At 41.2% G+C, this 13,600-nt stretch overlaps 1 protein-coding gene across 7 annotated transcripts in view; it reads left to right on the top strand.

The window, feature by feature from the left end:
* The window catches only part of chd3 (chromodomain helicase DNA binding protein 3), a 173,982-nt gene extending 163,131 nt beyond the window's left edge, over positions 1–10,851 (top strand). For 5 of the 7 annotated variants that reach the window (XM_080052084.1, XM_080052081.1, XM_080052083.1 and 2 more), the window contains one exon: positions 2,290–4,897. In XM_080052084.1, coding sequence (XP_079908210.1) covers positions 2,290–2,528 — 239 coding nt within the window. In that variant the 3' untranslated portion in view covers positions 2,529–4,897. Of the gene's footprint in view, positions 1–2,289; positions 4,898–7,851 lie in introns of those variants that run through there. The other 2 variants (XM_080052085.1, XM_080052087.1) reach the window with 1 other exon arrangement.
* Positions 10,852–13,600: the final 2,749 nt, after the last annotated feature.

The raw sequence follows: 13,600 nt of genomic DNA on the forward strand, positions 1-13,600 counted from the left end.
ATAACAAAACCAATGATGATATTTGGGCCAGTGCTGCTTTAATTCAACTGAAGTTTTCATTAATGCATCTCTCGCAAGTGTCACAACTTTTTGGAAAGGAAATACAAAATCGCTGTTAATTTGATTTGATTTATTTATTTAAAGGACATTGCACATTAATCAACATTTCTGTAAATGTGCCAGCAGGCTTATTTTGAACTGTAGTCCTGAGAATGTTAAAATGACTATTTTAAGTTCACTTTGCAATAGAGATCGTAACTTTTATATCAATATCAGCAATCTGTAGCAACATCGGAAGTCGTCACGGGAATACACAAGCAGCCCAAGCTCACTTATCCCAGATTGTGTGGTCTATGTTGCCTCGACACAGTCAAAAGTGCATCAAACTCCACGAAACCCCAAACTGAGCAGAAACCTCGGCTTTAGAGATCTGGACTTGATTACTTGGCAACTTGAACAGCTGATGGTAGGCAAAACCGGTCCAAAATGTTGCTTCTATTTAAAGATGCCGCCTGTGGAATTTCATCTTTATATGGTTATGTTGTTATGGAAGAAACATTTAGCAAAGAAAAGCTCGGGCCTCATCAAAATGACTTACTCTCGGAAACTTCAATAGAGTTTTTTTATTTAATGCTTAGATTTCAATATAATCTTTCAAGCTAAGAACTACCTGGTGGCTCCTAGAGCAGCACTGTTGTTAGCACTTTGAAAAGACAGTTTTTCCGAGCAGCTAAAGTTGTGAAACCTTCTCAATATTGGGAAAAAGAAAACATCTGTAGCAGCAGAGGTTCTAATGTGGTTGCCAGATAGACACCTGAAATAGACATTACCAAAATCAAACACAAACGTGCTACACAACTATATTAAGGCATTTTTCATCTCTTAACATGTCCAATATCAACTCAGCAGCGACACATTCTGCAACAAATAAAGACAGTCAGGAGTATTAACAAAACTCCGAGGAGTATTTTTCTTTTGCTAGCATGTTTATTTTCTCATTTGAAGTCATATTGTGGCTCACAGCAAGGTTTATAAGCTTTTGAATTAAAACACAAAAATAATTAAAACTAATAAAAATGAGTTTGGTAACAGCATATGTTCACCAGACGCGCGCACTGTCTGCTTGTGTATTCGTGTTCGGAGATATTTAGATAGCCGAGATGTGGCAGAGATAACTTGTAAAACCTGATATTCCCCAATAGCTTTGCCCAGAGAATAACCCACAACACTCAGCTCACTCGGTGCTGTGCATGCCTCTCACTCAGTATCTTGATTTATGTAAGTGTAGACCGAGACATCTGTCAAACGCATTGCATTCGAGAGAGCCAGGGCCTATCTCTGAAAATGTCATTATGCTCAGCCTGTCTATATCGTACCATGCCAAGAAAAAATTTCAGACTTTGTACCAGGGTATTTTGAGAGGGACAGAAACCGCAGAAGGAGTTTGGTTGTGTAAACATCGTGCTCCGACTTGTGAACCAGCGGAGGGCTGGGCCCTGGCGCTGCCTGTTCAGAAATAGTCCCAATGAGCTGTGTTACTCTGTTGTTGTTTTTTCTTTATTTTTTTCTGTGTTCTCGGGCCTCAGCTGAGCACCAGCCGGGCTGAGCCGAGTGCAGTCTGAACATCCTGAACCCTGGCAGGGCAGAAGCGAGCAGCAAATGAGGCCAGGTTCACGGTCTTGATTGGGGCCGCGTTCGCTCCTGACCTTTTTTTCCCCCTTCTTTTTCTTAAACTAAAGAAACAAAGCCAAAAAGTGAGCAAGAGAAATTGACGAAGTTAAAACAACAAAATTCTCTGATTTGGCAATCTTCTAGCTTCCCTCCATTACTAGCCCTCTCCTGAGAGAATATCCCTCACTTGAGTACACAAAACATATCCAGAAATATGCATGTCTGCCGTGGCATTTTTTAACTTTATCATCTACTTAAGCTGCACTCTGTGAACTCTGCTGCAAAATTAATCAATACCTCAAGTGCTCAGTTCTGCCATGCGGACGCCACTCATCTGTACTAACAGGACTCCCACATGCTAGACAAAACCTCAAATGACAGATTTACCCTTCAACTGGAGTCCTCATGACTGCAAACACTTGCACACTGCTGAAGTGAGCAGAACTTGTGCAGAACACTACCCCCCCCCCCCCCCCCCCCCCCATTAGCTGACCACAGACCCCTGAGGGGCAAAGTAAAAAAAGAGATTCCCTACGGGGACCAGTAAAGTGTCCCCCCCCCCCCCCATTCGTCTCTCTCAGAGTCTCCACTACAGTCTGCCGCTTGTCTGCCCCACAGAAGCCGACGGGGGAGCTGCTGGGGCCGTCGGACCAAACGCCGCCTGCCAGAAGACCAAGGAGCACGACGTGGTGCAGCGGCAGCGAGTGGTGGACCTGTGGAAGGACGGCAAGTCAGAGGGCGGCATCGGGCACGAGCTGAGGATGCCAAAGTCCACGGTGCACAGCATCATCGTCAAGTACCGGCTAAGCAACACAGTCGAGAACCTGCCGCGCAACGGGCGACCAAAGAAACCCTGAGGGGAGGGGCTCACCTAAGGGGAAAGAAGAGAGGACATTTTGATAAAACCTCCTAGACTGTAGTCTTGAGTGAAGCCCCACAAAACCTGTGCTTGGCGGAGCCAGCTGATATGTACAGGCAATAAGAGTATTCGGTAGGTTGTGTTGACGCAATGTGTTGTGTATGTGTTGAGATTCTCCAGCCCACACGGTCAATCATAATCTCACTATATGCGCGGGCCAATCATCCTCTATGGTCAAAGGTCAAACTCCAACTGCATTTTGATTGGTGCACCACGGATTTCAGGGCTGGGGCCCAGAAGTTCTCCCAGTGGCCATATTGTTGCAAAGCGAGGGCTTCTAGGTACTCAGATTACCTGGAGGGTTTCTAGGTACTCAGATTACCTGGAATGGAACAAAAATGGAGACAGTGGAAGCTGCAGAAGAAGAAACGAAAAACCGGCATAGGACCCAAGGAAGGAGCCTCCGCTGGAATGTCAGGAATATAAAGGGAGACGTAAATCTCACAGGATGGATGGAATAAGAACTGTAGGCAAAAAAAGAGGAGAGGACATGAATTGTGAAAAGGAGCTGCTTTGATCCGTAGAAGAAAACAAGCCATCAACTGCAGAATGAGAGAGGTAAAAGAGCTTGCTGGGAATGAGCAGAAAAACAGAAAACAGTGATGACCTGCCTGGAAAAAATAAATACAGAGAAAAAGCCCCAAAATCTGACATTGGAGGCAACGATGTCTGGACTAAGGAAAAAAAGCTGGTATGGTAATGCAATCACAGAATTTTAGGGAATTCAGATATGAAGGCCAAAGCATAGAGAAATGCAACAAGGAGAGATATTTTTTTCTTCTTCCATAACTCCTCAGACTGATTTTTCTAAAGACTTCTTTTTCTGTTTCTCCTCCGCGTCGAGCAAGATTTCCCCGCGGGATTAATTCTTCATCCAGCAGCCGACCGAACAAGCCTGTCCCCTCACTCTGACCCTGTACTCCCTCATTCCTCCACAGTCCTTGACTCCTCCATCTCTCTCACACACACACACACACACACACACACACACTCACACACACTACGTATGTACACTGTGGACCTCACACACAACCTAGAAACCTGCAAAGAGCTATCTTTTTATCTACTGAGTAGATGCAGATGAAATGCAAAGTCAAAATAAAAAAGGGGGAACTGGACTTGGATTATCTTATTTATCTAAGTATACAACATTTCTTCCCATGGACTCTTTTGCCCTTGCATTCCTGAGTCCAACCAAGCAAAGACGCAAGAAGCATATATATATATATTAAAAGAAAAGAAAAACCAAGACATTTCCTTTTTTCAAGTCTGTATCAGCAGCAATGTAGCAATATTGCCCACTGTGATGGGCTGATACTGGGAGATGTACTGTATTACAGAGCATATTTACTGTTATACCTTTTAAAGTGGTTAGGGGGAGGGTAGTCAGAATATCACTCCATTTTCCTGTCACAAACAAAAAATGTGTATATATGAGCAGCTGTTACAGTGTGATGGGTCCCACGCTGGAAAATGTCCCCCAATCCTGGAGAAAATAAAAAACCCTGGACTGTGTAATTGTGTGTGTGTGTGTGTGTGTGTGTGTGTGTGTGTGTGTGTGTGTGTGTGTGTGTGTGTGTGTGTGTGTGTGTGTGTGTGTGTGTGTGTGTGTGTGTCCGTGTACAGTACAAACTACTTTGCCTCGTTTGGTGAGGGGGCTAGAGTTGAACAGTCTGTTGTTCAGTCCAAACCTAACTACGGTCATTTTTAAACTGAAATTGAATGGTATTCTCCTTTAAGCCTGAAGGACATAAAGACCAGAGAAGTGTGGCCTGCAATAAGAACTATATACTGTATTTGTGTAAATGTGTTTAAGAGTTTCTTTACCAATACATACTAAAAACAGTACTTTTTGGGATACTTTACCTTTGTTTTTGATCAACCCACAACTTTACTTGTTTTGGTTGAGTCTTGCGGTTCTCATCAACATTGTTTCCAGCTGCAGGCAGCTGTTTTTTAGGGAGAAAGCTCTATAGGACCCATGAACACTCTTTTAAAGGTTAGCAACTAGCTGGTGAACATACTGGAGCAGTTATCAACTTTAGAGCTAAGATTATTCCTTCTGGAGTTGGTGGAGACCAAAAAAAGAGCCAGAAACACTCCAAATTAATGCTTGTATCGTTATGTCTGCTGGAAGGTTAAAGAGGCAAATGTTAGCTAATGCGTTGGCAATATCGGCTTTATTAGGTATAGATAATAGGCTGTAAAGCATCTGTAAATCAGGGTTAAGGCAGGTTAAACATCTAAAATATATCTGATCAAAGAACAGCAACGTAACCAAGACTATTAATCTGACCAAGCATTTTCTGCCAACTTTCAATACTTTAAACATTTTCAATACATTTCAAACGTTGATTCGCATTTAAAAAAATACTGAGGTGTGTTACTCAGCCGTAAATGGAAACTTAACACACTTGTATGCATAGAGGAACATAGACATGCATGCATGCAAAAAGTTTTTTGAACCAAAATTCAAACTCTTGTAACATGGATTCATGAAACTCTTTTTATGTCTCAGTAAGAAAGTAGATTCTTAAATCAAGCTTGTGCCTCTTTGGTTCCTGCACAGTTGACAGCTTGGAGACAGGAGGTTGTTCCAGATTCAAGGGTTTGGCACACACACACTGACTCAAAAGCCTTTTCAACCAGCAAAAATGCTGCGTTTCCTGCCAAGATGGCAGCGTTTGTTTCCACTATCAGATAATAGGCAGGACCTGCGGGGGAGAGACACAGGCTGTCATGTTGGGCCAGGGATGTTGTTTGCCTTTCTGGACCTGAGATGCACCATCCAGTGCGGTTTCTGGCCTAGTAGATGAATTAAAGGCTTTTAGGTTTATGGTATCTCAGGTGTGAGCTGTTGTATTTATCGTAATGTATCATAATGTCAAAATATGTATCTTTCCAACAATGAGGCTGCTACTGGAAAGCTGCAGGGAAAGAGCAAGGTATAAGGTTGAATTTTGTGACAGAGCGTAATGAACTGTGTTGGATGTTGCAGAAGGAATGTTATCTGGTGTAACACAAGTGCCTCATTGAATTCCTCTTCTTTACCACCTTATATGCCCAATTGCTTATTTTTTGTTGGACTGATTTTTGTTATAGTGACAGTCAAAGTTATAATCCATAAGAGGGAGCTACATTGGTTACTAGCTGTAACAGCAAGGGAAGCAGGAGAGAACTGAGACATCAAGGGGCGTGTCTAAACTGTGAAGACGAGCGAAGAAGAAGAAAAAAGGAGAAGAAGGCAGCAACAATGTCCAAGGCAGCAGAAAGGAAAACCCAGCTGTGGTCTGCCAGACAAACTAAAAGCTCGACCGGTGTGAAAGCCCAGTGACTAAGAGCACCTCTTCTGAAGTTCTGTGCTGCTATGTTATTGCTGTCGTATAAGCCGTAACGACAGATCGGTCAGGTTCTTCCCCTCTATAGCATTCTACTTTTTTCCCCTCTCTCTCTCTTTTTTGCTCTTTATTTTATTACCTTTTCCTTCTAATCTATATTTTCATCAGCTATGCACCCCTAATTCCGCTTGCTCTTTCACCCAGTCTTTACCTCATTTTGTTTATCAGATTCTGTCTGCCCCCCACGTTCACACACACACACACACACACACACACACACACACACACACACACACACACACACACACACACACACACAAGTCACACATCAACTCCGCCTCTCTTCTTTCGCTTTCTCTCCATCCCCTCTGCTGGCCTCCACTGGCAAAATGCCATCCGTTTTCCCATAAGTGATCCCCACGCTGGTTCGAGACACACACGTACATACACATTCACACACACACACACACACACACACACACACACACACACACACACACACACACACACACACACACACACACACACACACACACACACACACAGCCTCAAACGTCCTCAGCACAAAACACTTCTTATCACATCTTTGATCTGCAGAGGGTGTTATGACAGATTATCTCTCCCCGTGGCGTGAGTGAGAAGTGTGCTGTTAGTCTATTCCTGGCTTTTGTTTTGAAAGGAGCGCTCAAATCACCGTTCCACTCCCTAAACAGATTCATGAAAACACACAAATCTGGGATTAGAATATTACATCGCAGATCCCTTTGCTGGCCAGCTGTGCGACGTGTAGACTGAAGTTAATTTTTGTGTATGTGTATGTGTGTGTGTGTCTGTGTTTACTTATTGTCGGCCTCACTTTCTCCAGGTTTTCAGTTAAGCATATGCATTGAGCAGTTGTATCAATATCATAAACATGATAGCCTACTTTATTTGTTATATATCGATGTACTGTGTCATGCAAGTTTGCTCATTAAAAGGATTATCAATTATCATTGTATGTCTTAAAAGCTGTAATGTGTTGCAGTAATGAAGTCCTTTGCAGATACTCTCTCAAAACTAATGCTGAAAAAGCTGGAACTAATGCAAAACTAATGACATATTTCCCATAAACGTTTGTGTTATGATGCAAAAAGAGGATGTTATTTACACCCGTCTAAGTACCACTGCAAAAGATGTCTGAAGAAAAACACTCCTCAGAAAAGCCTTGATGCACATATTTCATATTTTGTACATCCAGAAACATCAAGATGTTGGATCAGCCATGATTAGCGAGAGTCCTTGGCTAGCCAGACATTGACATATTAAATCTACTGTGTCTGTTTCCCTACATATCCTACATCCAAAGATAATCTAAGGGACATAATACAGTCAGGACTAAAGGCTGTTTCAGACGGTAGGTGACATTCCGCTCGCTAGTTTCCATGGAATGGTAGCTGTTTCCTTCAGTAAAAAAAAACAGGTATTACGGTAATGGGGGATGTCCTTAGTGTTTTACTTAGTGCTGATTGGTTGATTTAATTTCAAGAGTCACGCGCGATGGGCTGGGGGAGGTGTTGCGAGGCTCACTTCTTGCATTGTTTTCTAAGGCTGTAAGGGACAGATAGTACCGTGAGAAAATACCACGGAAACGGAAGAACCTCTAATTTGAGACAATGTTTTTATTTCATTTCTCAGCCGTATTTTTGCAGATATTCATAAAAATATGCGCACACACGTGCGCTCGCGCATACGCGGGTAATTTTTTTTGTTCGAAAGTGGTCCTAATACATTTTTTTAACTGCAAGTCTAAAGCTTGAGTCGCCTTGAAGAGATGTTTATATTTGTTTAAGAACACTGTTTCATCGTGAATTTTCTTTTTTCAAGTGGGCTTCAGTAGAACAGCCTTGAACTGAACCCGGTCCCTCTCTGTCTGTCTCCCTGCAGTGTTGAATGGGCCTCCCATGTCTGTGAAAAAGGATCAGGAAGCAGAGATGCTGCTCAGCAGGCTGGAGCAGCGCAGTGGAGAGGTCATCTGCATCGATGACTAGACTACACACACATGCACAGAAACAGACTTAGACTTACACACACACACTGACACCCATCTGCTGCAAAAAAATCTTTCTCTCCCAAGAGTCTTATAAAACCTTTCCCTGCTGACTGTTACTCCCCGAAATACTAAACACACACACCTGCAGTACATACAGTCCATATAGTCTCATTATTTCTTGTGACCTTTTTCTTGTCTGCCTCAAACCATTATACTCCTCATAAGCAGCCTCCTCCTCTTGGGATGGTTTTAAGCCACATTTCCATTGAGTGTTTCGGTTTGGTGCTTTTACATTTCCACTGTCAAAAGTTGGGTAGGGTCCCAAAATAAGGGAACCCAGCCGCTCCTATTTTTTTGTTCAATGTGAACAAGGCATAACCTAAACTGCACACACACACACACACACACACACTAACACGCTTAAACACACAGATACACACACAAAGCTTAAACGTCCTGTGCCCCAGAAACCTTTAGATCTCACTTAAGACAATGTAACGTTCCTCCTCCTCGCCAGAGGTTTAAACAGGAAGCTGCATTTAAAAAAAGAGAAAAGAATCACTCCATCCCCTGAAGCATGCTTTAATCACAATAACGCTGTCTCGTAGAAAAAAGGGGGATGGGGTGTCAAGCTGTGCCTACAGTCGTACTGTTCCTGTATCCCCTGATAAGAGGCCAAACCCTCTCATTTCTCAGTCATAGCAGCTCGCTTTAGTTTTTAAAATGTTTTCTGATGGTACTTATGCAGAAAAACACACAATTATGTTCAGGACTGGTTTGAGCGCATTGAGTATTCGCTGCCATCCCAAACCCCCATACTGCTTCCCTGGTTCTACTTTAAATACAGAGCTTTGAGGCATTTTGAGGGGTTTTGTTCAAGGCCTAATGAAAATGCTATCTTTTTTCAGAAAAATAAAACCCTATGAATGTTTATTACATTTCATAAGAAAGTCAGTGTTATTAGAACCTATCCAACAATCCCCCCTCTCGCAATCAATCTTTTTTTCCTGTTACCCCACTTTCACCCCTCCATCTTTCTATTTCTTCCTACAAAACCCTGTGACATACTTAACAATTTTGAATCAGCTCATTTGTGCACTCTTGTGTTTCTACTCTCGCGATTTAGTCAGTTGAGTATTGTCAATGTTGCCGTTCGTTCTTTGGCGTTGATATTTGAGAAAGAGCTTCTACCAAAAGAGACAATTTGTGTTTGTACTCAACTATGAAAAACATGATGAGCGTGACACACAATGCACTTCTTTTACCATGTTTGTCCTGTAACTGCAAGAGAACGCAAACAAAGAAGTTGAGCATACTTCAGAGGTAGATATATTACAAGAAAACGATTTTTCTTGCTTTTTTTTTTAGATTTGTGGCTTGCAAATAGGTATATAGAAAAATAGGCCATATTTTAACCCTAAATTCATCTCTGAGCAAGAAAAGGAAATGTACTTTCTTACCTACCACAGAAAAATATAAGGTTATTAGGTGGAAAATCAGAGGCTTGAAATCCTTTTTATATTTCGCATCATTAAAAAAAACGCCTTAATAAACATAGATGAACAAATGTTAAGTCATCAAACTGTATTCAACCTGATGTCAATTTAGACAGTTCATTTACACCATACCCTCCCCCTCCCTCGCACACACACACCTAAAACATTGTGTCAAAAACAAGCACTTAGTTATTTTCTTCCACTTTTACTTTGTCCTTACTATGTCATGGCAACGATTAAATAATAGGTGCCAGTTAAAACTTGTCAATGATGACACATCTCCAACTTTCTTTTTCTTTCTTTCTTTCTTTCTTTCTTTCTTTCTTTCTTTCTTTCTTTCTTTCTTTCTTTCTTTCTTTCTTTCTTTCTTTCTTTCTTTCTTTCCATTCTCTCTTTTTGTTTGTTTGTAATAAAACTAGATGAAACGATAAAGATCACTGTTTGGGTGTTTTTTCAGTTGGTGTTTCTATTTCACACACATTGTTTTTAGCCTAGCTAGCAGCTCCATGCTCTAGGGACAGCGAAGTTGGTTGCTCCCCTGCTGTGGTCCAGATTGAAATATCTCACATTGGACGGATTAACATGAAATTTGCGGTGACCCCCTGACTTTTCGTCTGGCGCTTAACTTGACGTGTGGTTTTGAGTGAAATGTCTCAACACCAAGCCATGAAATTTGCTACGGATTTTCAAAGTTGCTGGAGGAGGAATTCTAATGACTTTACCTGCAGTGGGAGCGTGTCTGTTCCCACAGCCTGTTAGTCCCACAGGCCGTTGGTCCCACATTTCTAAGTATCTAACTATAGAATAAAAATGAGTATGTCTGTGTGTGTGATTGGGTGTGTATTCTAACCTCTCTCTGTCCCCTTACCCTAACCTCCCAGCTGTCACGCCTAAACCTAATAGCCAATTTCGGGAACATTGGGCTGTGGAACCAACAGGCTGTGGGAACATAGGCACATAACTGTGCATGAATGGCCAGACAACTCTCCTGACTTGAACTCCAAAGAGAAACTATGGACTATTGTCAAGAGGAAGATGATACACACCAGACCCAACAATACAGACGAGCTGAAGGCCACTATCAAAGCAACATGGGCTTCCATAACACCTCAGCAGTGCCACAGACTGATAGCATCCATGCCATGCCGCATTGAGGCAAGAATTAGTGCAAAAGGGGCCCAAACAAAGTACTTAGTACGTATGCATGATTATACTTTCTAGAGGGCCGACATTTCTGTATTTAAAAACCTTTTTTTATTGATTTTATGTAATATTCTAATTTTCTGAGATTTTGAATTTGGGGTTTTTATAAACTGTAAGCCATAATAATCACAATTATAACAAATAAAGGCTTCACATATCTCACTTTGCATGTAATGAGTCTGTATAAGATATTATTTTCACCTTTAAAGTTGAATTACTGAAATAAATGAACTTTTGCACGATATTCTAATTTTTCGAGTTTCACCTGTATATAGCCCAACTGAAGCTGAACAGCAACGACTTTGGCCACAACAATCATCAGATATTTGTAAATGCTAAAATATATTCCTTTTACAGTTATCATGCAATATCTATTGATTTGTTGCTTACATTGGCCAACCTAAACTACTATAGGCCTACAGTACATTTATTGCTTTATTTCACATCCTGTTTTTTTTATTACATTTGTTTTTTTCCTAATCATTGATTGCCAGGATTCTGAGCTGGGTAACACTTTACAATAAGGTACACACAATTCTAGTACCTACTACATAGGTTTTTTGTTGTGCTACCTAACACATAGGTATTCTTTTTTTGTGCTACCGAACACATAGGTTTTTTATTCAGTATCACCTATGTTTCACCCGTTTCAATTGAAACGGGCCCCGCCCTCCAGGGGTCACCCGATCAGGGGGGCCCTCCAGATTTTTTTTTTTTTATGAATAATGCTTGTGTGCGTGCTACCAGGCAGGGGTGGCCTTAACGATCTGGGGGCCCGTTTCAAGACCTAGAGTGGGGCCCCCCACTTTTTTTTTCTTTTAATAAATAATGCTTGTGCATGCTCGCCGCGAAAATAGATAAGATTGTGGAATCAAGTTGGTTCATAGACGGATTATGAGATAATGGGCCCCTGGGCCCAGACTCTTAAAGGGCCCCCCCCACTCCTCCCTATCCAGTCAGGTACACTGACCTTTCCACACAGATACATACAATTACTGGCAAAAACATATTAAGGAAGTCAGTGTTTCCCACAGGATTTCGGGATACTGGTCTTTGTTGGGGGGTCTGAGGACATGGTCCCTGGGAGAAAATGTGTACCTTTTAAAGTAAAATGCATCAATCTGGTGCACTTTGAGAGGAAAATTTAAAGGCAAAATCAAATCTTGAGCTGCAGAAGGAACATTATTTTTCAGATTGTTCTTAAGCAAGTAGCACTCTTTACTCTGCAACTGTAAAAACAGTACAGTAGATTGGTCTGCAGACCCATGTTCTATGATGGAGGGGCCCATTTCAACAGATAAAGGGTGGATGTCTACTTTTTATGAACAGTATAGAATCAGAGTCACATTACTTTGAAGTGAAGTGATATCTTTATACCATTAAGATTAAATCATAGGCTAATTGACATTGATCTAAATGGTCTCTGGGAATTGTAGGCTATGCTAAATGTTAGACATCAGCATAATAAAGTTCATCATGTTTATCTCTAAAAAAAGGATCTTGTATTAGGCCTACATACACTTCATCAACGTTACATTCTTATTACTGAAATTACTCTGTTTTGAAATTTAACCTACTTTAACTTTCTTTATTTGTTATGTAAAGGGAGCAATACTAAACCTCCTTTACTTGGATCGAAAAGTATTGTTTTATCACTTAAAAGTAGACTTATCTCGTAAAATAACAAGAAAGATAAAGATGTGTGGGGAATGGGGATATAGGCCTATCTCGTTTCTTGTTTTGAAAATGTCCCTCGCTATTGAAGTGTTTACTCCTATTGGTTTCATATTCTGCTTCTAATCAGTTGTAGTATGTGTAGCTCTTCTACTAATATGTTTCTAATAGGCCTTCAAAATAATACTAGAAAACGAACTGCATCCGCAGTAAAGACGCTACTTCCAACGGCACATGCAAGTCGAGCCAACTCGGAGCTGTCAGGCTTTTTGCTCACTCCACCGTCTGCACTCGGCAACTCTCGAGCCGCAACTGGGCTCTAATGAGCCTAGTGTCTCTCTCTTTCCACCTCTCCACACCTTTGTGGCGTCACATCGGCTTATAAAATCACCATAGCTACACATTAGCCAATAGAAATAATGGTCGATGAGCCTTACCTTTTATAACTTATTCCTCCATTTCTTGCTGGCAAAAAAAACTTCCGACTGAAGGAACATTTTGAATCGCGGCTTTTGTTTACATAAATTTGGCGCCGATGCCGCCGTGTCATTGTGGACTGGTCCATGATGGGGGAGGGGGGCACTTTGCTTACACTCAAGTCAAAATAATAATATATTTTTTCATTAATAATCTTAACAATGGTTCATATTGAATAAAATATTAAATAAAATATTAAATAAAAGTTAAATGAAAATGAAATTAAATATTGTACATGTTTGTGTCTCTTTCAGTAGGGGAGAACGGGGTAATTTGTCACATGGGTTGGATGTCACATTCGTTATATCTCGCCACCAGAGCGCGCTAGCTCTGAAATGTTGATATAAAAAAGGTCCAGAATTGGGATCAGAGGTCACATACATAGACTTCCTTGGAGGAAGACAGCTGCATTTCAGGTGAGAGGATGTTTTGTGTTTTTCATGTCAAATTCAAAATATTTTGCTTCTCAGTATTTTTCTTCTAGGCTTTTACACAATGGGTTTATAACAAAACACTTGTTACCCTCAGAAAGTGTGAAGGGTAAACTATAGTTTAGATTGTGGTTAGCAAGCTAATTAGTTGTCAGATGGTTGTTGGCCTTGATGCTAGCAAGAAATTCAAGTTGGGGTTGGTCGTCAAATTTTTTGGGGGGTTGGTTGTCACATGTTATCTCAAGGCTGCAGCCAGAAAAGGAACCCAATAACGAAAGAAATTGTCAAGCTGTATCCTCACTGACACCCCAGAGAAGGAAAGAATAGAGCAGGAAAAGGCAGCTAGCAAGCAAAAGAAAAAA

Source organism: Ammodytes marinus (assembly GCF_949987685.1).
Source record: "Ammodytes marinus genome assembly, chromosome: 23".
NCBI lineage: Eukaryota > Metazoa > Chordata > Actinopteri > Uranoscopiformes > Ammodytidae > Ammodytes > Ammodytes marinus.